Genomic DNA, 25,020 nt, shown 5'->3' with positions numbered 1-25,020 from the left:
ATCAAACAACAAAAAGCTTATCCTAAAGGGTAGATCTACTGATGTTGTTCCCAGGGACAAAACAAATACTGGATGGGGGAAAGCGAGCTGTCTGTCAATACTTAGGGCAGCTACAATACTTCACTGGAAAATAGCAATACTCCAATTTCAGAAAGAAAAAGGGGGACCCTTCATTTCAGAACCCAAATGCCCTCATGCCCCTACTTACGCCCTTAAGTGTGGCTTCCTTAGGTCACTCTGCCTAGCAGTGACTAAACTCTGCTCTGGGACTGGCTGGCGACTCCAAAGCTTTGAAGCCACTGCATACTGTAAAACACATGGCAGCCTAGTGTGTCTGGTAGAGACAGAGAAAGGTCTATCTACCTACTGCTATGAAACAGGTTTTGGGAAAATGTGGCTATTCTCGCTAGTCCTAGCTTATTCTGTTTGTTTTTGTTTTTTTGTTTTGAGGCGATACCCCATAGTGCTCAGGGCTTATTCCTGGTTCTGTGTTCAGGAATCATTTCTGGTGGGGCTTGGGGGACCATATGGGTGCTAAAGTTCAAACCCAGGCTAGCTACATGCAAGGCAAGTGCCTTACTGCTGTACTATCTCACTGGCACCTAGTGATTTCCTTTTTTTTTTTTTTTTTTTTTTTTTTATGCTCAAAGGTTACTCCTGGGTCTATACTCACGGGCTACTTCTGGTGGTGGTGTTGAGATTTGAGCTAGGGTCTGCCACATGTAAGACAAGTACTTTAACCCTTGAACAATCTCTCTACAACCTCTCAGGTTCCTGTTTTGCAGCATTTTTGGGGAACAGGAGTTAGGTAAGAAACAACAATGGCCACTCTACAGAGTGAGGCAACATAGGGCAGCCATCAGGATATGGGTGGTCTGGCCGAGTGTGACTGAGCCAGGATCTAGTTTCTGCAGGCCCTGCTGGGGCCCCTTCGCATCTGGGTCATTCCTGCTGCAGGACTTGATCCCTAGGAGAAATGAAAATCATGCTGATCCTCTGAGCTCTGGCAGCAGCTACTGCTTAGCTGCTATTTAGGATTATCCCGAGACAGATTCAGGAGGAGAGAGGGTAGAGTAAAACAGCTTTATCCAAAGTGCTGCTTTTATATATTCAAATAAATTAAAGTCTTGTCTGCCCAGTAAATGTGCTTTTTTGGGTTTGTTTCTCCCCGGATTACCTCCCTGTACCCCTTACAGCTGTGCGTCCTGCCCCAAACCTTCCCCATCTCATTTACAAGCTTCACTAAGGCAGTAAAGCTCCAGTTTAAACCCACAGGGTGGAGGCAGAGTGGCATGAGGAGAGTAGCTGCCTTGGAATAGCCCACTATTTTCTCCTCTTGCACAATGTCCTGTGTCCAGTGTCTGTGCTAGGGAGCTGCTGTGAAAACATGAGCTTTCTCCAGTGAGGCATGCAAGACATGCAAGCACCCTACCCACTGTACTATCTCTCTGGCCCCTTCTATAGTAGTTTCAGAGAAGCTCAAGAGTGAGGCTTTCTTTACCTGATTCTAAATTCTTTGGATTTTACTCAAGGGAAAAGGACAGAATAGATCACTTCTCCACATTAAGTGAAGACATTTTAAAAATTCTAGGGCTGGAGAGATAATACAGGAAATAAGGTGGTTAGTTTGCATGTAGCCAATCTAGGTTTGAATCCCCAGTATCATATGGACCACCAGGAAGTCACTCCTGGAGGAGTCAGAAATAACCCTAGAGTACTGCTGGGAGTTGTCCAATAAACAAAACAAAACAGATGAATTTTCCAAATGTGTCAGCTTATTCATGACCATTTTCTCCCCCCCCCCCCCATGTTACCTAGGACCGCATCAGGATGCAGCTAGTAGTTAAAAAAACACAATTAAGATTGTGTAATACTGGCTGGTCCGATGGCAGTGGTTTATCAGAACTTATTAATGTTTGTATCACAAAAGTTGGTATATAATCCCCCCACTGCTCAATTTGACTGGAAAAAAAGAAAAAAAAAAAAAGAAGAAAGATTGTGTAATATGATAGTACTGCAGGTAAGGTGCATGCCTTGTACATGGCTAACCTAGGTTTGATCCCTGATACCACAGAAGGTCTCCCAATCCCTACATGGAATAATCCCTGAGTACATTGGGTAAGGTCCCACCCAAAAAGACCCACACCCCAAAACCAACAAAAAAAAACACAATACACAGCCAGGGAAATGGTTCAAAGATCTAGAGCATATGCATTGCATGTAAGAGCCCTGGACTTGATCTCTGGCACCATATGGTTGCCTGAGCATTACCAAGGTGGGCCCCAAACCAAAATTAAAACCATAATCCAAACACTTAGGGATGAGTTTACTTGAATTTACCTTTTATAAAATAAAAATGTTGGGGCCAGAGAAATAGCATGGAGGTAAGGCATTTGCCTTGCGTGCAGAAGATCAGTAGTTCAAATCCCGGCATCCCATATGGTCCCCCGAGCCTGCCAGGAGCAATTTCTGAGCGTAGAGCCAGGAGTAACCCCTGAACACTGCCAGGTGTGACCCAAAAACCAAAATAAATCAATAAATAAATAAAATAAAAATGCTGAGTCAGTAAGAAAATGCCCTTAAATGACAGCATATTTTATAAATATACATCTTTTTCTCTGTCAATTTCCTGAAAGTCGTGTCACATATGATTAAACTGAATCTGCCATTGCTGCGCTGTGAAAGCTGATCTACTTTCCAGAACGAACTAAGTGAAACATATAGAAACCACCACAAAGGGCTCAATTCTGATAGTGTTTTATTTCAAACTCAGATCTCTGCCTGCTCTGTGGTTAGAAAGAAAATTCCATCAGGTAGCTCCTGGTACATGAATCGGATGTTCTCTGAAACAGTCTCTCATTGAATCATAGCAGCTAGATGGAAATCAGACAAAGGGGCTATTTGGGACAGCTCTCTCCCACCCCAGCTGAACCCCAATCTCAACTTGCCAAAAGGACCCAAGAGAGTGGGAAAGAAATGGGGGTGGTATGGGGCAAATAGAGCTCAAAAGGCAAGAGCACATGCTCTGTGTACAGGAAACCATTTCTTCCGTTAGGACCCCTGGAAACAACACCAGAGCACCAGCAGGTGTGACTCAAACACTTAGAAAGAAAAAGAAGAAAGAGTACAGGTGGGGATGGGTGGCTCTTGCCAGCATGGTGCAGATGGGCGGCGCCAATCAAGGTCTGCAGACACCCCTTCAGCCATGTGCCATTGTTGCTGTTGGCTGAGGTGCACAGGCCTCTCCCTGGGGCTGTTCCAAGTCTTCTGAGGGGTCCAGCTGGGGGCCAGGAATCATCACCGTCTGAAAGAGAGGGAAACTATGTTATCTACCAGGAGGCCTAAAGCTCACCCTGGAAAGCAAGTCGTAAGCATCAGCACCCTTCTGGAGAGCTGCATCACGCCCTCTTTTACCACTAGGTGGCGCCACATCGAAGCAGTTTAGGATGTTCCTAAGGATGCCCCCTTTAGGACAACCTGGGCTTTGTAAGACATGAACTCTTTTTTTTTTTTTTTTTTTTTTTTGGTTTTTGGTTCTTGGGTCAACCCGGCAGCGCTCAGGGGTTCCTCCTGGCTCTACACTCAGAAATCGCTCCTGGCAGGCTCGGGGGACCATATGGGATGCCAGGATTCGAACCACTCCTTCTTCCTGCAAGACAAACACCTTACCTCCATGCTATCTCTTCGGCCCAAGACCTGAACTCTTACCTTAATGATCGGCTGCTTTGGAGGTGCCCATGTGGGAATAATCTTGCCGTGCATCCTCCAGTTACCATAAGGGTTTGTCAGATGCTTCTCAAACACAACATACTCTAGGACATCTTTGGGCACATCTTCCTGCCCATACATCAGTCGTCCAAACCGGTCATAGATGGCCAGTGTCTGCAAGAAGAAATGTGAGCTGTGCTTGATTTGGTCCACGCCTCTTTTAAGGGCAGAATTCCAAAACACTATAAATTCCAAAACTGGGGCCTGAACGATAGTACAGTGAATAGGGCCATGCCTTGCACGTGGCCATCCTAGGTTCAATCTCCAGCATTCCATATGGTGCCCCAAGCCTGCCAGGAGTGATTTCTGAGCACATAGCCAGGAGTAACCCTGAGCACCACTGGGTGTGGCCCAAAACCCCAAAGACCCCACCCCCACCCAGAAAAAGAATTATAGAACTTAAACTATTGAATCAAAAAAATCAGCAATTATTATGTAATTGTAGAGAGAAAAGTTGCAGGAGGGGGCCACAAACACTGGCAATGCTCAGGAATGACTCCTGGCTCTGGAATCAGGGAGTACTCCTAGTAGTGTTGACGGTGTTGGGGAATCATATGAGATACCAGGGATTGAATCCTGGCCACGTGCAAGACAAGATTGCCATTTGCTGTACTATAGTCCAGTCCATGAAGAGAATTTCTGACTCAGGAGGGCAGATGGAGGGAGGAGACCAAGAGCAAAATTGCTGGGAGAGAAAATTCCGGAACCTGAGTCTGCAGTGCAAAGCAACAACAGCAGAAGGTGCCATGAGAACAGGAAGAAGACCCTAGAGAAGTTGGATTGGGCATCTGTGTCCTGGCCCCCAGCCAGGGGTGCTCTCTAGAGAGGAAGAAAGGGGAGGCCCCTACCTGCCGTGTGTGCATGCGCACTGTGACTTGGCCGAACATATTGCCCTGGTGCATCAGATGCGAAGTGCGGACCTGAACCACTTGGGGTGGCTCTAGAGATTCCACGAAGCTCCAGCGAACTGTCTTGTATCTGAGGTCCCAGACCATGTCCTGTGGATGGAGGAGGATAAGGTTAGCTGACTGGTGGTCCTCCCTGGGGAGAGGGCGTACTTTCCTGTCACTTCAGACAAAGCCCTGATCATGGTGACTGGATCCCCACCTCAGGCTTGCCCTCAGCTGCTTCTCCCGTCAATTCTGACCAATCATAGTTCAAACTTAGCTCATGATTCCTGCTTCCTAAAAGTCACAGCTAAGACCCATTTATCTCCTGAGGGTCCTTCTCCAAATCAACACTGACCAAATGAGGAGCAGTCTCACACTCCCTTCTCCATCTTCCTCTGGAGGGTGACACCATTTTCAGGCCATATTCTCACTCTTCAGCCAAGAAGGGAAGCACTGCAGGGGGCTCTAAGTGCTAAGCTGCCAGTCCCAAATGAACATGGAGAGACAAGATGGAACTAACAGGCAGGGACCAAAGCTGAGTCAGCCACATGCAAGTCAAGCACCTTCTCTCTGGCCTCCAAACTGGAGTTTTTATCCCTGCACCTGTCATTGGCCACAAAGTCCTCCCCTTTATGGGCCTAGAGCATGCTCAGCAGGCCTGGGGCCACACCACCTCTACCTCACGAACATCTGTTGAGTCCTTATTACAAAGGAACAAGATGGGCCCATAGCCAAAATGCTGCCCCCTGTCTGCTGAGGGGTCTTCCTCTTTCCTCCTCAGACAACCATGGACAGGGTCTATGCCATGACAATCACAGAGAAAAAATGATGGAGCTTTTAGCTTTTGTCTTACACTTCTTTTTTTTTTTTTTTTTTTTTTTTTTTTTTTTTTTTTTTTTTTTGGGTTTTTGGGCCACACCCGTTTGACGCTCAGGGGTTACTCCTGGCTATGTGCTCAGAAATCACCCCTGGCATGGGGGGACCATATGGGACGCCGGGGGATTGAACCGCGGTCCTTCCTTGGCTAGCGCTTGCAAGGCAGACACCTTACCTCCAGCGCCACCTACCCGGCCCCAAAAATGAGGGAGGGTTTTCTTTTTTTTTTTTTTTTTTTTTTTTTGTTTTGTTTTGTTTTTTTGTTTTTGGGTCACACCCGGCAGTGCTCAGGGGTTTTTCCTGGCTCCGTGCTCAGAAATTGCTCCTGGCATGCACGGGGGACCATATGGGACGCCGGGATTCGAACTGATGACCTTCTGCATGAAAGGTAAACACCTTACCTCCATGCTATCTCTCCGGCCCCGTCTTACACTTCTTTGTCTTTCATAAAAGGATCCTTCCTGGGGCCAGAGTGGTGGTGCAAGCGGTAGAGCATTTGCCTTGGCATGGACAGACCGTGGTTAATTACCAACCGTCCCATATAGTTCCCCAAGCCAGGAGCTATTTCTGAGTGCATAGCCAGAAATAACCCCTAAGCATCACCGGGTGTGGCCCCAAAACCAAAAACCAGGGGCCGGAGAGATAGGATGAAGGTAAGGCATTTGCCTCACATGCAGAAGGTCGGTGGTTCAAATCCTGGCATCCCATATGGTCCCCTGAGCCTGCCAGGAGTAACCCCTGAGCACTGCCGGTTGTGACCCTCCCAAAAAAAAAAAGAAAAAACCAAAACCAAAACAAAACGAAAAAGGACCCTTCCAAAGAAAGCCAGAAACACTGTCTAGTCTACTCAGGCATCCTCCAGGTTCCTAGAAGATGAGAACATACCGGAAAACAGTTTTCAGTTGCCAATGTATGAAGTCGGTCATGGTCTGAGCTGAAAAATAAATAGAACAACACAATTTAAAATAAAAGAAACACCATCTTTATTATGCTACCTCCATTGTTTTATGTTTTGTTTTTGGGCCACACCCAGAAGCACTCAGGAGTTACTCCTGGCTCTATGCTCAGAAATCAATCCTGGCAAGCTTGGGTTACCATATGGAATACCAGGAATTGAACCCAGACCTGTCCTGGGTTGCTGTGTGCAAGGCAAACGCTCTACCGCTATGCCATCTACCTCTACCTCTTGTTTTTAGAATACCTGGTATGAGTAAAATGGCCCAGTTGGGCTGGGGAGGCAACCTGTAGTAGAGCATTTATTTGTCTTACCTAATACCACATGACCCCTGAGCACTGCTGAAGGTGCTGAGCTTGTCCTCTGCTCACAGGACATGGTTTGGGGCCTCAAATACAAGACCATTCCCTTCCAGGAAAAGGTCAGAAAAGAAAAGTGATAAAACAATTAACTCAGTGAAATTTCTGCACATTCACTACACCAGACAATGCATTAAGACACAAAGATGAACAATAAGTAATATGATTTGAAGAAAATGCTGAGATGCAATTAGCTAAGTTAGACTTGAATCTTTTTTTGTTGTTGTTGTTTTTGGATCACACCCGGCAGTGCTCAGGGGTTCCTCCTGGCTCTATGCTCAGAAATTGCTCCTGGCAGGCTCGGGGGACCATGTGGGATGCCGGGATTCGAACCACCAACTTTCTTCATGCAAGGCAAACACCTTGCCTCCATGCTCTCTCCGGCACCTAGATTCGAATCTTAAGAGGCAAAAATTCCTCTGATGGGGCCAGAACAATAGTAGTGGGTAGTGTGCTTGCCTTGCATGTAGCCAACCCAGGTTTGATCCCTGGCACGACATATGGGCCTCTGAGACCTGCCAGGTATGATCCCTGACTTAGAGTCAGCCCCAAGCATCACAAGGTGTAGGAAGGAAGAGAGGGGAAGGGAAAATGAAGAGGAGAGGGGCCGAAAGTAAGAAATTACCATACATCTATCTGTAAGAGAAGTATGAAACCCTCACCAGGACAAGGGTTCCAAGTTTTGCTCTATCTCAGCTGCAGACTGGAAAGATAATACACAGGTAGGGCATTTATTTGCCTTGCATGAGGCTGTCCAGAATTTGATCCTTGGCACCCCATATGGTCCCCTGAACACCACCAGGAATAAATCCTGAGTGCAGAGCCAGGAGTAACCCTGATCATCACCAGGTATGACTCAAAATCCAAGAGATAAAAATAAACCTAAGCTGCTATGGGAAACAAAATCTAGCACAAATACAATAAAAAGCTTATCTTATCTCCCCTTACTGCAGACTCCTTACAAACATGCCTGACCTTGTACTCCATGCTCACCTGTGAACCTTCCACGAGACAACATCTTTCTGAACCTTTCCCTGTGCCTGTATTTTGTGGCTACCAGACTGACAGTCTAGCTGAGTCTGTAGTGACAACATAAAAGAGAGAATAAACCCCAGCCACTGCACACACAAGATTTTTTTTTTCTGGGCCACACCTGGTGACACTGAGGGGTTACTCCTGGCTCTGTGCTCAGAAATTGCTCCTGGCTCAGGGGACATCAGAGATTGAACCCAGGTCTGTCGGTCAGCCACGTGCAAGACAAACGTCCTACAGCTGTGCTATTATTGCTCTGGCCCCAAAGTTTTTTTTTTTGTTTTGTTTTTTTGTTTGGTTTTTGGGTCACACTTGGCAGTGCTCAGGGGTTACTCCTGGCTCTACACTCAGAAATCGCTCATGACAGAATTGGTGGACCATATTGGATGCTGGGATTTGAACCATCGTCCTTCTACATGCAAGGCAAATGCCCTCCCTCCATGCCATCTCTCCGGCCCCTGGCCCCCAAGATTTTTAAGAGGACTCCCACGTACATCCGTCCGTCCTTCCTTCCTTCCCTCTTCTACTCCCCTTCCATTCCTTCCTTCTTCTCTTCCTTTCATTCTCCCCTTCTTTTCTCTCTCTCCTCCTGTAAAATCACCCCACGAATCTTATTTCCAAGCCCAAGTGAACAAGTTTGAATCCTCCCTCTCTCCCTCCCTTCTCCCCTTCAGCGATGTTAGGATGGAACACAGCTTCACAAAGCTGAGCCACATTCCCACTCTAACTGGGGAATCCCAAATAAACCTCAGACTACAAATAAATCTCTTCTCACTGGGTCAGAGTGATAGCACAGCAGGTAGGGCATTTGCCTTGCATGCAGCTGATCCAGGTTCGATTCCTGGCATCCCATAAGATTCCCCCAAGCCTGTCAGGAGTAATTTCTGAGTGCAGAACTCAGAGAAACCCCTGAGCACTACTGAATGTGGCCCCAAAACAAAACAAAAAATTGTCTTTCAGCTACATTTTTTTTTTTTTTTTTGGTTTTTGAGTTACACCCAGCAGCACTCAAGAGGTTACTCCTGACTCTACGCTCAGAAATTGCTCCTGGCAGGCTAGGGGGACCCTATGGGATGCCGGGATTCAAACTGCCATCCTTCTGCATGCAAGGCAAATGCTTTACCTCCGTGCTATCTCTCCAGCCCTGAGCTACAAATTCTTAACTTTTTCCCAGTTCAATACTTTGTGAAGCTTGTGCATTTGAAAAAAAATCTTGTCCCGGGCCCGGAGAGATAGCACAGCAGCGTTTGCCTTGCAAGCAGCCGATCCAGGACCAAAGGTGGTTGGTTCGAATCCTGGTGTCCCATATGGTTCCCCCATGCCTGCCAGGAGCTATTTCTGAGCAGACAGCCAAGAGTAACCCCTGAGCACTGCCGGGTGTGGCCCCCCCTCCCCCCCCCAAAAAAATCTTGTCCCAAGTAATTCTATGCATTTCCCCTGAACCCTCTTAGAGAATCAGTTCCTTCAAAGTAGCTGCAAGCAACAGTTACTAGAACATCATGCCAGGCATTTTGGCAGAATGCTTGCTTCCTCCTCACTGTCTTGGCCTAGAAAATCTTCAATAGAAATACATTCCCCTTTCGATGAGTTTCACTTACTATTGTACAAGAGAACTCAAAAGAACTGAAAAGCAAAAGGAAAATATTTGTTCCTAGCTGTACAATAGGATGAGCTAATGAAATACTTCTGGAGACATCTAGAAATCTGGAGAAAACAGAATAGATATAGACATACTTTTTTTTAAATGCCTTTTGAAATGTTTATAGAATATATTATTCTCATTGAGAGACTCTTCACTTTATTTTGTTTTTGTTTGTTTTTGGGTCATACCCAGCAGTGCTCAGGGGCTACTCCTGGCTCTACGCTCAGAAATTACCCCTGGCAGGCATGGGGAACCATATGGAATGCCAGGATTCAAACCACTGACATTCTGCATGCAAGGCAAACACCTTACCTCCATGCTATCTCTCCGGTCCCGAGACTCTTCATTTTTTTTTTTTTTTTTTTGGTTTTTGGTCACACCTGGCATCGCTCAGGGGTTACTCCTGGCTCTATGCTCAGAAATTGCCCCTGGCAGGCACAGGGGACCATATGGGATGCCGGGATTCAAACCACTGACCTTCTGCATAAAAGGCCTTACTTCCATGCTATCTCTCCGGCCCAAGACTATTCACTTTTAAGAGATATAGTTTTTCCCAAAATACATATATAATTTTCTTTGGGTGCTAGGGCCATACCCAGCAATGCTCAGGGGTTACTCCTGGCTAGCATGGGGTACTATCTGGGATGCTGGGGATTGAAACTGGGTCAGCCAAGGCAAAAGTCCTATACCCACTATATTATTGCTCTGGCCCTATATATATATAATTCTTTTTTTTGTTGTTTTTTTGGGTCACACCCTGAGGCATTTAGGATTACTCCTGGCTCTGAGCTAAGTAAGGATTTATTTATAGCTATGCTTGGGGTGCTGGGAATTGAACCCTGGTCAGTTGCATGCAAGGCAAATCACCCTACTCATTGTGCTATTGCTCCAGCCCCTATAAATGATGCTTATTTTTTTTGGTTTTTGGGTTACACCCTGCAGCGCTCAGGGCTTACTCCTGGCTCTATGCTCAGAAATAGCTCCTGGCAGGTCCGGGGGACCATATGAGATGCAGGGATTCAAACCACCATCCTTCTGCATGCAAGACAAACACACAAACACCTTACCTCTATGCTATCTCTCTGGCCCCTATAAATGATTTTTTAAAGCTAAAAAAAAAATTTAGGGGCCCGGAGAGATAGCACAGCAGTGTTTGCCTTGCAAGCAGCTGATCCAGGACCAAAGGTGGTTGGTTCGAATCCCGGTATCCCATATGGTCCACCGTGCCTGCCAGGAGCTATTTCTGAGCAGACAGCCAGGAGTAACCTCTGAGCACTGCCGGGTGTGGCCCAAAAACAAAAACAGAAACAAAAATTTTAGGGAAAAAAAGCCTTAATTGGAATTGGCTCTTATTACAAAGGTAAGAAATCACAAGTGCAGGGGCCGGAGAGATAGCACAGAGGTGTTTGCCTTGCAAGCAGCCGATACAGGACCCAAGATCGTTGGCTCGAATTCCGGAGTCCCATATGGTCTCCCGTGCCTGCCAGGAGCTATTTCTGAGCAGATAGCCAGGGGTAACCTCTGAGCACCACCAGGTGTGGCCCAAAAACCAAAAACCAAAAAAAGAAAATAAAAAATAAAAAATAAATAAATCACAAGTGCTGGGGAGGGTGTGGTGAAATGGGATTTCCCATGCACTGTTAGCAGGAATATAAAATGGCACAGCCCCTGTGAAAAAGTGTGGAAGTTCCTCAGAAAATTAAAAAATAGAACTCTGCTGAGATCCAGTAATTCTACTTCTGGGCATTTCTGTACTATTAAAAAAAAAAAAAAAAAAAAAACAATAGGGCCAGAGGAATAGTACAGAAGGTAGAGCATTTGTCTTGAACGACATCTCATATGATCCCCTGAGCCTGCCAGGAGTGAGCAGACTTGAATTTGATCACCACCAGTAGTAAATTACTGAACAATGAGCCATGAGTAACCTCTGCATATTGCTGGGTGTGGCCTAAAAGCAAAACCAAAAAAAAAAAGAGAGAGAGAACATTAATTTGGAAAGATAGTGCCCTCTGTTGTTCACTGCAGTCATACTGACAACAGCAAAGTATAGAACCAACTGAAATGTCAGTCACAGCTGAATGGATAAAGAAAATGTGGCAAAGGGCCGGAGAGATAGCCCCTGAATGCTACCTGGTATGACAAAAAGAAGTGAAAGAAGGAAGGGAGGGAGGTAGGGAGGGAAAGAAAGAAGGAAGGAAGGAAAAGAGGGAGGGAGGGAGAGAGGGAGGGAGGGAGGGAGGGAGGGAGGGAGGGAGGGAGGGAGGAAGGGAGGGAGGGGAAAGAAGGGAGGAAGGAAGGAAGGGAGGAAGGGAAGAAGAAGGAAGGAAGGAAGGAAGGAAGGAAGGAAGGAAGGAAGGAAGGAAGGAAGGAAGGAAGGAAGGAAGGAAGGAAGGAAGGAAGGAAGGAAGGAAGGAAGGAAGGAAGGAAATGTGGCCACAGTTCAGTGGCAGAATATACATATGCTTGGCATATATGAGGCTCAGGGTTCAATGCCTAGTACCAAGGATGTAGGGAGCCTGGGTTTGATCCCTGGCACCACCCTGAGTACTGTGGGATATGGTCTCTATAAATGGCCAAAAACAAAACCAATAAAACAGAATTCCAAAAACTGGTACTTAAGATTATTCTCAGGGCTAGAGCAATAGCATAGCGAGTAGGGTGTTTGCCTTGAACACGGTCGATCCTAGTTCAATCTCCTGCATCCCAAACAGTCCCCCAAGCCTGCTAAGAATAATTTCTGAGCACAGAGTTAGGTATAACCCCTGAGCACTGCCAGGTATGATTCAAAAACAAAACAAAACAAAAAAGATTATTCTCAGGGGCAGAATGGTGGCGCAAGCGATAGGGCGTGCCTTGCACACAACCAACCTAGGACGAACTGTGGTTCGATCTCCCGGCGTCCTATATGGTTCCCCAAGCCAAGTGAGTGCATAGGCAGGAGTAGTAACCCCTGAGCGTTACTGGGTGTGACCCAAAAACCAAAAAAAAAAAAAAAAAAAAAGAATATATATTCTCTGCCTGTCAAGCTTATTATTTATTTTTAATTATCTCTGTAACAGTTCTTTTATTTTTTTGGCTCTGAACTCAGAAATTGTTCCTGGCAGACTAGGGAACCATATGGGATGCTGAGGATTAAACCCGGGTTTGTCCTGGGTCAGCAGGGTGCAAGGCAAAAGCACTATCACTATGCTATCACTCCGGCCCTCTAAACAGTTCTGACTTTTCCTTTGGTTGAAGCAAAGTAAAGATGTATGTTTGTATGTGTGTGTGTGTGTGAAGTAAAGGTGTGTATGTGTGTGTGTGTGTGTGTGTGTGTGTGTGTGTGTGTGTGTGTGTTTGGACCACACCCAGTGACACTCAGCTATTACTCCTGGCTCTGTGCTCAGGAATCACTCCTGGCAGGATTGAGGGACATATGAAATACCTGGGATCAAACTCAGATAGGCCTCCTGCTAGACAAACGTTCTACCAGCTATGCTATCGCTCCAGCTCCCAGAAAAAAAAAGTTTTGTTTTTTTTTTTAAGTTTTTTTTTTTTTTAAAGAAACTTACTCAATTAAGAAAAGGCAAATCTACATATATAAGACAAACATACAAAAGGGTCAGGATAAATTAGGGATTAAGTAGGGTGAAAACAGCAGATATTCAGGAGAAAGTTCCATCACATATTGGGTGATGCTGAGTTAGACCAGAAGTAGGAAGACAAGAGGAAGGCAGACAGGAGGCCCAGGTTTGATACCTACACTGCATGGGCCTCTGAGCACTTCAAGAGACATCCTCTGAGCTACCTGGAGTAGCTTGTGAGTAGTGCTGGGCATGCCTCCCTCCCACCCCAGCCCCCCCAAAAAAGAGAAAATGGACAAAAAAGATAGGGAGTCACTTACGTGTTTAAACAAAGGTGAGCTTCGGTAAAAATATCCATAGCTTTTTCAGGGAAGTCCTTTACCTTAAAAGTAGCTTCATATTCTTTTATCTTCTGGATTCTGTAAAATTAAGCATGATGAGTTCTTTTTTCTTTTTTTTTTTTTTTTTTTTTGGTTTTTGGCTTTTGGGTCACACCTGGCTGCACTCAGGGGTTACTCCTGACTCAGCACTCAGAAATTGCTCCTAGCAGGAACAGGGGACCATGTGGGATGCTCGGATTCGAACCTCCGTCCCTCAGGGATAGGCTGCTTGCAAGGCTAACACCCTACTTCTGTGCTATCTCTCCAGCCCCAGCATGGTGAGTTCTAAGAAGACTGTATGCTTTGGTTTGGGAATCAATAGGAGGCATTGCTTGGGAACTACTCCCAAATCTGTGCTGGGGGAGGGGTTGTATGGATGGTCATCCCTGATAGTGCTCATGCAATGCCGGGGTCCAATCCAATCCAATCCTGCATACAGAGTACATGCTCAGTCTTTTGAGCTATCTTTTTAGCCCCAATTGATGATTGTTTTTTTTTTCTTTTTGGGCTTTTAATTTATTTATTTATTTTGTTGTTTCTTTATGATATTTAATTCCTGGAACCAGAGATATAGTACAGCAGGTAAAGTGCTTGGTTTGTCCAAGGCTGACCCGGATTGGATCCTCAGCACCCTATATGGTCCCCATCAGGAGTGATTCCTGGGCCCGGAGAGATAGCACAGTGGCGTTTGCCTTGCAAGCAGCCGATCCAGGACCAAAGGTGGTTGGTTCGAATCCCGGTGTCCCAGAAGCCAATTCTGAGCAGACAGTCAAGAGTAACCCCTGAGCAACACCGGGTGTGGCCCAAAAACCAAAAAAAAAAAAAAAAAAAAAAAAAAGGAGTGATTCCTAAGAACCACAGAGTGTGGTACCCAAACAAACAACAACAACAACAATAATAAAAAAAAAACCTTAACTTCTAAGACTGGGGAACTAGTGCAAAGGTAGTAAATACTTTATATGTAGGAATCTCAGTTTTGATCCCTTACAAATATTACCTAGTCCCTGAGTACTATTGGGAACAACACCTTAGCACAGAGCCCCTGTGCTAAGAGTAAGCCCCTGAGCTCTCCCCCAAAAGATACTAAACCTCCTCAAAAGAACTATGCAGGAACATTATAATACTGAATGAATCAGTTCTCAACAGTTATACTAATGTAAACAGAAATTCAGATTTAATCAAAGATAGATAAGATATTAAAAGAAGGAGGGGGGCCGGCGACTGGGCTGGCGCTAGAGGTAAGGTGTCTGTCTTGCAAGCACTAGCCAAGGAAGGACCGTGGATCGTGGTCCGATCCCCCGGTGTACCATATGGTCCCCCCTAAGCAGGGGCCCAATTTTCTGAGCAACTTAGCAGGAGTAGCCCCCTGAGCATCAAACGGGTGTGGCCCAAAAAACAAAAAACAAAAAAAAAAAAGAAGGAGGAACACCATAACTAAATGGAATTTATCCCAGGAATGCAAGTGTCTGACATTCAAAATCACAAATACAAAATACAGTATCAATAGACTAATTTAACTAATATCAGGTGATTCTCTCAGTAAACACAGAAAAGGCATTTGACAAAATTCAAGATTTTGTCCAACCTTTTCTTATTGCAATGCTCAGGACTGAACTCAGGCACTTACACATAGAAGACCATTCAGTTAATTCCCCAACTCTCTTCATTTACTTTTTTTTTTTGGGGGTGGCCACACCCAGTGACACCCAAAGGTTACTCATGGCTATGCGCTCAGAAATCGCTCCTGGCTGGGGACCTATGGGACACCAGGGGATTGAACCACGGTCATCCTTGGTCAGCACATCCAAGGCAAATGCAAGCACATGCCCTACTGCTGCCTGCGCCACCGTTCCCAGCCCCATCTCTTCATTTCTTTTAATCCTCACTACTTTGCTTAAATTATTTGTGTGTGAAGCCGGAGAGATAGGTTATGGAGGTAAAGCGTTTGCCTTGTATGCAGAAGGTTGGTGGTTCGAATCCCGGCATCCCCATTATGGTCCCCTGAGCCTGTCAGGAGCGATTTCTGTGCCCGAAAGCCAGGAGTAACCCTCTGAGCACCTGCGGGTGTGACCCAAAAAACAAAACAAAACAAAAAAATTATTCTGTTTGTGTGTGTGAGTGTGTGTGTGTGTGAGTGTGTAAGGAGCATTGCGGAAGTTGGGCAACAGAGGATTACTATTGGCTCTGTGCTCGAGATCAACTCATGGCAGATATTGGAGGGCCATAAGCAATGCCAAGGATAAAACTAGAGTCACATGTAAGACATCTCCAGCCCCACACCTTAAATTATTTTGTTTCCTCTACAAATAGTCTTCATTAACCTCCTCTATCAACTAATTCTTAAAATAACCTTTCGGGTTCCTGTCTGTAATGTCTATTTCCTCAGGGAAGACTTCACTGAACGCCCAGACCAAGTTATCTTTCTTTCTCAGTCATGTGTTCCCAGAGCACTAATTCTTCATCATACCTATAATTACCTTAATTATATGCACTCAGGAGTCTAATATCTATTTTCCTCCCCTTGATGATAAATCTGTAATAAATCCACAAACGTGTCTTCTTTGATCATTCATCTCACAATGAACCCCGCAGTCAAAAAGCTCAAAGTCCAGGAAATAATAAGGGAAATCACCGCAATAAACACTTATCAGAAGTAAATATGCATAAATGTAATGGTCACAGTTATAATAAAGGTAGCTCTCAAACAAATCAGAGAAACTGAATGCTAGTCTTAACTGGTTCTTGAGAAATGAGCTGGAAATACCACTGAAAAAAAGAGGAAAAAAGACATTTTTGGGCAATTTGGATGGGACCAGAGAGTACAACAGGTAAGTACTTGCCTTGCACATGGCAAACAAGGTTCAATTCCTGGCATTACATATGCCAGGTTTCTCAAGCCCACCATAAGTGATCTTAATTCACAAAGCCGGAGTAAGTGCTGAGCACCACCAGGTATGGCCCGAAATAAAAGCAAAACAACATTAGAAATGTTATAAAGTTAAAAATGAGCAAACAGGGCCCGGAGAGATAGCGGATGGTTGGTTCAAATCCGGTGTCCATATGGTCCCCCGTGCCTGCCAGGAGCTATTTCTGAGCAGACAGCAGGAGTAACCCCTGAGCACCGCGGGTGTGGCCCAAAAACCCAAAAAAAAAAAGAAAAATGAGCAAACAGGGGCCCGGAGAGATAGCACAGTGGTATTTGCCTTACAATCAGCTGATCCAGCACCTAAGGTGGTTGGTTCGAATCCCGGTGCCCCATATGTCCCCCCGTGCCTGCAGGAGCTGTTTCTCAGCAGACAGCCAGGTGTAACCCCTAAGCACTGCCGGGTGTGGCCCAAAAACCAAAAAAAAAAAAAAAAAAGAGCAAACAGATGGGGTCAGAGAGATAGCATGGAGGTAGGGCATTTGCCTTGCACGCAGGACAGTAATTCAAATTCATGCATCCCCATATGTTTCCCCGAGCCTGTCAGGAGGAACACCCTAAGTGCTGCCAAAAAAAAAAAAAGAGCAAACAGAGCCAGAACAATAGCACAGCCAGTAGAAAGTGTGTTTGCCTTGCATGCAATCAATCTAGGTTCAATCTCCAGCATCTCCTACGGTCCCCTGAGTCTGCCAGGAGTAATTTCTGAGCCTTGAGTTAATGCAGAACCTGGAGTAACCCCTGAGCAATGCCAGGTATGGCCCCAAAAAAGAAGCAAACAGGATAAGAGATGACAGTGAAGAAAAAGGCAAAAGTTTAAATTAAAAAAAACACTAATACTAAAGATATCTGCATTTTAGAGACGGAGAATAGTACAACATGTAAGACCTCTTGCCTTGTACAAGTACACATATGGTTCCCCTATCCCTAATAGGAGTACCCTGAGCACTTCGCTGGGAGTATCCCTGAGCACCAATAGGTATGTGATCTCAAGTCCCCCCACACAAAAATGAAAGAAAGGAAAGAAAGAAAGAGAAAGAAAGAAAGACAAGAGAAAGGAAGAGAAAGAAAGAAAGAAAGAAAGAAAGAAAAAGAAAGAAAAGAAGAGAAAGAAAGAAAGAAAGAAAGAAAGAAAGAAAGAAAGAAAGAAAGAAAAGAGAAAGAAAGAAAAGAGAAAGAAAGAAGAGAAGAAAGAAAGAAAGAAAGAAAGAAAGAGAAGAGAAAAGAAAGAAAAGAAAGAAAGAAAGAAAGAAGAAAGAAGAAAGAAAGAAAGAAAGAAAGAAGAAAGAAAGAAAAGAAAGAAAGAAAGAAAAGAAAGAAAGAAAAGAAAGAAAGAAAGAAAGAAAGAAGAGAAAGAATGAAAGAGAAGAGATGAGAGAGAGAAGAAAGAAGAAAGAAAGAAGAAAGAAAGAAAAAAAGAAAGAAAGAAGAAAAGAAGAAAGAAAGAAAGAAAGAAAAAGAAAGAAGAGAAAAGAAAGAAGAAAGAAGAAAGAAAGAAAGAAAGAAAGAAAAGAAAAAGAAAGAAAGAGAAAAAGAAAGAAAAAAAGAAGAAGAAAAAAAGAAGAAAGAAAGAAAAGAAGAAAGAAAGAAAGAGAAAGAAAAGAAAGAAGAAATAAGAAAGAAAGAAAGAAAGAGAAAGAAAGAAAGAAAGAAGAAAGAGAAAGAAGAAAGAAAGAAAGAAAGAAAGAAAGAAAGAAAGAAAGAAAGAAAGAAAGAAAGAAAGAAAGAAAGAAAGAAAGAAAGAAAGAAAAAATCTGGTTTTAGACTCCCGATTCAAGACAGTCACATAAGTGTTTTGTTGTGCCCCCCCTTCCCCTCCAACCTTGTTTTAGGGCTACAATGGCAGTATTCAGGACTTATTCCAGGTTCTAAGCTCAAGGTGGGCCATATGGTGTGCCAGGATCAAACCCAAACACCCTGCCACTGTACTATTGTTCCAGCCTCTTTTTTTTGTGTTTGTTTTTTGTTTTTTTTTTGTTTTTTTGATTTTTGGGTCACACCCGGCAGCACTCAGAGGTTACTACTGGGTCTATGCTCAGAAATTGTTCCTGGCAGGCTTGGGGGACCATATGGGATGCCGGAATTTGAACCACCGTCCTTCTGCATGCAAGGCAAATGCCTTACCTCCATGCCATCTTTCTGGCTCCTGCTCCAGCCTGTTTTTGAGGGGGAAGGGGCACACTTGGCAGTGCTGAGGATTGAACTCAGGTCAGCTGTTTACAAGGCAAGAATCTTTTTTTTTTTTTTTTGGTTTTTGGGTCACACCCGAGAGCGCTCAGGGGTTACTCCTGGCTCTACACTCAGAAATCACTCCTGGCACGCTCGGGGGAACATATGGGATGCCGGGATTCGAACCAATGACCTTCTGCATGAAAGGCAAACACCTTACCTCCATGCTATCTCTCTGGCCCCTACAAGGCAAGAATCCTATCTGCTGTATTATCTCTCTAGTCCCCAGTAAGAAAAGTTTTTTTTCTTATATTTCTTTTGTGCCCACACCATTTAACACATAGGGGTTACTCAGAACTCTATGATCAGAAATCACTCCCAACAGGCTTGGAGGACCAAATGGGATACCAAGGATGAAAATCAAGTTGACTGTGCACAAGGAAAACACTGAGATATAACTCCTACCCTAAAAGTTTTAAGTTGGAAAGGTGATGCAATGAGATCTGTATTTAGAAAAATGTCATGACCACATGACAAACTGTCACTCTCAAAGAATTTGTGCATGTAGATCTATATATGACCCCAAAGAACCTACCTTTTAGGTCCAGAGAGATAGTACAGGGCATAAGGAACTTGCTTTGCAAGTGGCTGGCTCCAATTCAAACCCCAGCACTCCATTTAATCCTCAAAGCCCTGGCAAGAGTTTCCATAAAGGGTCAAAGCAATAGTACAGAGGGCAGTGTGCTTGCCTTGCATGGGATCAACCTGGGTTTGATCCTGGCACCGATTATGATCCTGAGCTCCACCAAGAGTGATCCTAAGCAATGAGCTAGAAGACCTGAGCACTTCTGAGTGTGGCTAAATAAATAAATAAATAAATCAGACTGTTCATTTTGTTTTGGTTTGGTTTGGTTTTGTGGGTCACATCCAGCAGCACTCAGGGGCTACTTCTGGCTCTATGCTCAAAAATTGCTCCTGGAAGGCTCAGGGGACCATATGGGATGCTGGGATTTGAACCACCATCCTTCTGCATGCAAGGCAAATGCCCTACCTCCATGCTATCTCTCCGGCCCCTGTGTTCATATTATTACACATTAATTGTAAACTCTATTACAGAAAGAAAATACTGTCAATTATCAAAGATGGGGGCCAGAGAGATAGCACAGCGGTAAAGCATTTGTCTTGTATGCAGAAGGATGGTGGTTCAAATCCCAGCATCCCATATGGTCCCCCAAGCCTGCCGGGGACGATTTCTGAGTGTAGAGCCAGGAGTAACCCCTGAGTGCTGCCAGGTGTGACCCAAAAACCAAAAAAAAAAAAAAAAAAAAAAAAAAGGAGCTCAAGATGGTTTCCAAATAAGTAACAACAAACCATATTTTTGATATTAGACTAGACATGACACATTAAATACTTACGACAATTTTGATGCTACATTCTTCTTCAATCGTTCAGCTCTTTGTGTCAGTCCTTCTTTTGAAAGAGATGACACTCGAGCATCACCTTCAGGAGGAACGTAGGGATCAAAAATACCACCTGCAATAGCAAAAAGAAAAATAAGACAGTATCAAGTAGGACAAGAGAGATAGCAGAGCGGTAGGGTGTTTACCTTGCATGCAGCTGACCTGAGATCCCTGGCATCCCATATGGTCCCCCAGAGCCTGCCAGGAGTGATTTCTGAGCACAGAGCCAGGAATAACCCCTGAGCACAGATGCATGTAGCCAACCCCGTCCCACCCCCCAAAAAAAAGGACAGTATTGAAAAATTGAGAAAAAGTCATTTTAAGGGCATATGAAGTTGGGAGGGCTCCTATATAAAATGGACTAATGAAATGGACTTCCAAGTAGAGAAAATCCATTTCATTGGAAAAAAGTTAAGAGCCCTCTAGAGATCCTATATATAGCAGGGAGAGCTCTTGCCTTGCACGTGACCAACCAAGGTTCAATTCCCCCTACACTTCATATTGTCCCCTGAGCACTGTCAGGAGTGATCCATGAACACAGAGTCAGGAGTAAGTCCTCCTGAACGCCACCAGGTGTGACCCCCCAAAAAACAAAGCAGAAACAGAAAGATTAAGTTAAGATGATTTGTCTTTAGTGTATGACTAAAACTCAGTCATGAACAACATTGTGATTAGCTCACAATGATTGAAGCAAAAGAATTATTTAAAAATGATGATTTGGAGGCCAGGGCAATAGCATAGCGATAGAGCATTTATTTGCCTTGTATGCAGTCAACCCTGATGGGCCCCAGTTCAATTCCCAGCATCCCATAGGGTCCCCGAACCTGCCAGAAGTGGTTTCTGAGTTCAGAGCCAGAAGTAATCTGAGTCCCATCAGGTATGACCCAAATCTTCCCCCCAAATTATGATTTGTCTTCTTCCAGAGTAATTTCTTCTTGTATAATATGAAAAAAACCTATTCCCTGCCTCATAGGAATAGGCAAAAATAAGACAAAGATGACCTCATGAAATATAACACGTATAAAGTAAATCATTGAAACTGAACTGATTTTGTAGCTAAATGCTGTCAACCATATACAAATCAACTTTTCAGAAGATGTTTGCCAGAAGGCCTCACCTGTGCAGGCCAGATGAATAGGACGTTCCAAACGTTCAGGAGGAATGAACAGTCCTGCTTTCCGGGCATATTCCAAAAATTCCTTTTCTGTTTTGTATTTTGGTGGATAAGTAGGAGGGGTAAAACGTTTTTTAGTTCTTACTGAAACTAGAGCTGTGGATTGAGTCACCAGGACAGGCTGGAAGGCAGAAAAAGGTTAGTTAACATGAGGATAGGGGTATCTATACTATCTTTTTTGGGGGGTGGGGGTCATATCTGGCAGTGCTCTAGGGTTACTTCTGGCTCTAGGCTCAGAAATCGCTCCTGTCAGGCTCAGGGGACCATATGAGATGCCGGGATTCGAACCACCGTCCTTCTGCATGCAAGGCAAATGCCCTACCTCCCTGCTATCTCTCCGGCCCATCTATACTATCTTTAATAAACACTAACTAAAAACAGAAAGAGAAAGTCCAAGAATTATTTGGGGATTTGAGGTCTGAGTGAATACAGTAAGTAGGGTATTTGCCTTGAACATGGCCAACCTGTGTTCGACTCCAGCAACCCATATGGTCCCCTGAGCCCACCAGGAGTGATTCCTGGGTGAAGAGCCAGGAGGAACCCCTGAAGTCTGGAAACAAACAAAAAATTATTTGGAGGCCGGAGAGATAGCACAGAGATAAGGCATTTGCCTTACATGCAGAAGAACGATGGTTAGAATCCCAGCATCCCATATGGTCTCCCGAGCCTGCCAGGAGCGATTTCTGAGTGTAGAGCCAGGAGTAACCCCTGAGCGCTGCCGGGTGTGACCCCAAAAACCAAATAAAAAAATTATTTGGGGGGCCGGGCAGTGGCACTAGAGGTAAGGTGCTTGCCTTGCCTGCGCTAGCCTTGGATGGACGGTTCGATCCCCCGGTTTCCCATATGGTCTCCCAAGCCAGGAGTGACTTCTGAGCGCATAGCCAGGAGTAACCCCTGAGCGTCACCGGGTGTGGGCGGTGGCGCTAAAGGTAAGGTGCCTGCCTTGCCTGTGCTAGCCTTGGACGGACCGCAGTTCGATCCCCCGGTGTCCCATATGGTCCCCCAAGCCAGGAGCAACTTCTGAGCACATAGCCAGGAGTAACCCCTGAGCATTACCGGTTGTGGCCCAAAAATCAAAAAAAAAAAAAATTTATTTGGGGCAATTATAAAGCCATCAAGGGGGTTGAGGATTGCATTACTATCTTAAAATTTTTTTTTTTTTTTTTTTTTTTTTTTTTTTTTTTTGGTTTTTGGGCCACACCCTGTGCCGCTCAGGGGTTACTCCTGGCTCTGCGCTCAGAAGTTGCTCCTGGCTTCTTGGGGGACCATATGGGACGCCGGGGGATCGAACTGCGGTCCGTCCTAGGTTAGCGCAGGCAAGGCAGGCACCTTACCTCCAGCGCCACCGCCCGGCCCACTATCTTAAAATTTAATGGGTTCTTTTTCTAGAAGCCAGTAAACTTCTCAACCTTTACTAAAGGTTTTCCTTTAGAACTTTTATGGGTTTTTGGTTTTTTTGGTTTTTTGATTTGTTTGTTTTTGGGTCACACCCAGCGGTATTCAGGGGTTACTCCTGGCTCTGTGCTCAGAAATCATCCCTGGCAGGCAAGGTGGACCATATGGGATGCCAGGATTTGAACCACGATTAGTCCTGGGTCAGCTGCATGCAAGGCAAACATCCTACCTTTGTGCTATCTCTCCGGCCCCAATTTCTACTTTTTTTTTTTTAATTTGGGGGACCATTAGGGACCATATGGAATGATGGAGATAGAGTCCTGGTTGCCTGCGTGAAAGGCAAATGCCCTTCCTGATGTAGTATTTATCTCCCCAGCTCCCTTTCCTTTAAAACTTTAAACAGGGGCTAGGGATATAGCACAGTGGATGGCCTTGCAAGCAGCCAACCTGGGTTCAATCTCCTGCATTTCATATGGTCCCCAGAACTGACCCAGGAGTAATATCTGAGTGCAGAGCCAGGAGTAACCTCTGAGCACTGCCAGGTGTGGCCCCAAAACAAAGCAAAAGAAAAAAAACCACCAAAACCCAAACACACAAAAAAACTTTAAATAGTATAGTATTATACCGTTTCCTAAGGAGGGTCATTTCATTAAAGCAAAGTTTCATTTTTAGAGAACCTTCAGTCTGATGGGATACTTATACATCACCCAATACTGAAATAAATGAAATGCCATTTGAAAAACTTAAGTCCTCTTCTTGGCCTTGCTCTATACTTCTAATATGCTCATTCTCTACGGAGCTTCATTGTAAACCTTATTTTGCCATCCTAGCTCCCACCCAAACAGAAGTCTCATTAAAAAACCAGATCTCTTAACTACAGAAACTTGACACCAACAACAGCGACAGTGTGAAAAATAAAAAACGTGTATTGGCACTACAGACAATGACTTGGGTGGACAACCTAGTATGACTGGAGCCTAGAGTTGGTCTTATGCCAGAAAACTTCAGGGCAAAGGTCTCCTTGTATTTTCCTTTCCATGCCCCCCCATATTTTGCTAGGCCTATGCAAACAACAATTGGCACTCTAACACCGGTTTTTACTGTACTTCTTTAACTCTTATCCTTAAAAGAGAGAGAGAGAGAGAAGAAGAAGAAGAAGAAAAGCTTATTAAACTTTCTGCTGGGCCTTTAATGAGTTAAGTGACCATTCAATGATTTTCAAAAATATAGTTGGTACTGAACCTTTTCTTTCTCTTCCATCTCGTTAGTCTATTTTTAAAATAACTTTGCCTTTGTTCTTCCTGCAAACAAATATATTATGATCAACTGTCTCAATTGTGTTTTATTTAAATTAAAAAGAAAAAAAAAACAACAACAGATCTCTTTCTAGACAGAGGTTGGTTCAGGCACGGAAGATGTCACTTCCATTACTTTCTAGTGTTGATTCAGAACAATGCTACACATTGAGAGGAAGACATCCTAATTTTCAAACTATCTCTCTCTCTCTTCCCGCCGGGAATAAAAATATTCTCAGGAAATTTACCCTACCCTTCATACCCCAACCCAACTTCTTCCCATTCTGCTGTTAAGATCAGTGGCTGGGTTCTACCTCAAACTCTTCCCTAACCAAGCTTTGACTTGCATCCTCCAATCTGACCAACGACGACTGTAAATCACATATTTCCCTCTATTCTTTTTTTTTTTTTTTTTTTTTGGGCCACACCCTGTGATGCTCAGGGGTTACTCCTGGCTATGCGCTCAGAAGTTGCTCCTGGCTTCTTGGGGGACCATATGGGACGCCGGGGGATCGAACCGTGGTCCGTCCTAGGCTAGCGCAGGCACCTTACCTCCAGCGCCACCGCCCGGCCCCATTTCCCTCTATTCTGTATTCCTCCTCCAGCCCCTAGATTCGCTTCATCCCTACCCACCTGTCGAGACCACCATCCTAGGGCCCTGGGTAAGTAAGACAAGCCCCGCGGCATGGGGGCTGCCATTTTGTTCACGCAAAGGCTCCTGGGATATAGGGACGAAGAGGCGGGGGCAGAGGAGAGAAGCCGAGGGCGGGACTAGTTGGGTGTGGAATTTTCCAGGGCGCGCGCTCGACGCCCAAGTGGGAGCGTCGCGAACGCGCACGTGCACGTGGGAGGGGCCAGGGAGCGGGGCCCGGGCTGCGCCTGCGCAGGAAGCCGGCCTGGGGGAGGGAGGGTGGAATGCACGGCTGTCACGCGCCAAACGGAGCTCGCTGGAGTGCGAACCGCGCCTGCGCACTGGGTTTCCTGGCAGCTACTAGGTGTTACTGCATTCTTGTAACGTTGGGACATTGCGACACCTTGTTTTCATCAAGTCTGAAAAGGTGTTTCACTTCAAGAGCAAGTGTTTGTTCTTCAGAGGCTTCTGGGATGCCGGGAAAGAACTGGAATTTTCGGAAATTTTGGAG

The 25,020-nt window shown here is 45.0% G+C and overlaps 1 protein-coding gene across 1 annotated transcript; it reads right to left on the bottom strand.

Annotated features, from left to right (window-relative positions):
- Positions 1-2,741: 2,741 nt before the first annotated feature.
- MRPL45 (mitochondrial ribosomal protein L45) lies at positions 2,742-24,632 on the bottom strand. Its single transcript, XM_049781421.1, has 8 exons — positions 24,512-24,632; positions 21,132-21,309; positions 19,970-20,087; positions 13,406-13,504; positions 6,420-6,468; positions 4,617-4,766; positions 3,709-3,882; positions 2,742-3,304 (listed from the first exon to the last, which is right to left on the bottom strand). Exons 1-8 carry the CDS (start codon positions 24,575-24,577, stop codon positions 3,200-3,202), a joined length of 939 nt encoding a protein of 312 aa, XP_049637378.1. The 5' UTR covers positions 24,578-24,632; the 3' UTR covers positions 2,742-3,199.
- Between the last annotated feature and the right edge of the window lie 388 nt (positions 24,633-25,020).

The sequence above is a fragment of the Suncus etruscus genome, chromosome 1 (assembly GCF_024139225.1).
Source record: "Suncus etruscus isolate mSunEtr1 chromosome 1, mSunEtr1.pri.cur, whole genome shotgun sequence".
Classification (NCBI taxonomy): Eukaryota; Metazoa; Chordata; class Mammalia; order Eulipotyphla; family Soricidae; genus Suncus; species Suncus etruscus.
The sequence above is the reverse complement of the archived record's forward strand: the minus strand, read 5'-3'. Positions and strand labels throughout refer to the sequence as shown.

Coding starts and splice junctions, on each gene's coding strand:
- MRPL45 (XM_049781421.1), bottom strand. CDS start 24,577: ATGGCAGCCCCCATGCCGCGGGGCTTGTCTTACTTACCCAGGGCCCTA. Junction 4,767..6,419: donor CAACTGAAAACTGTTTTCCG/GTATGTTCTCAT, acceptor CTCCATCCACAG/GACATGGTCTGGGACCTCAG. Junction 3,883..4,616: donor TGCGCATGCACACACGGCAG/GTAGGGGCCTCC, acceptor TTCTTCTTGCAG/ACACTGGCCATCTATGACCG.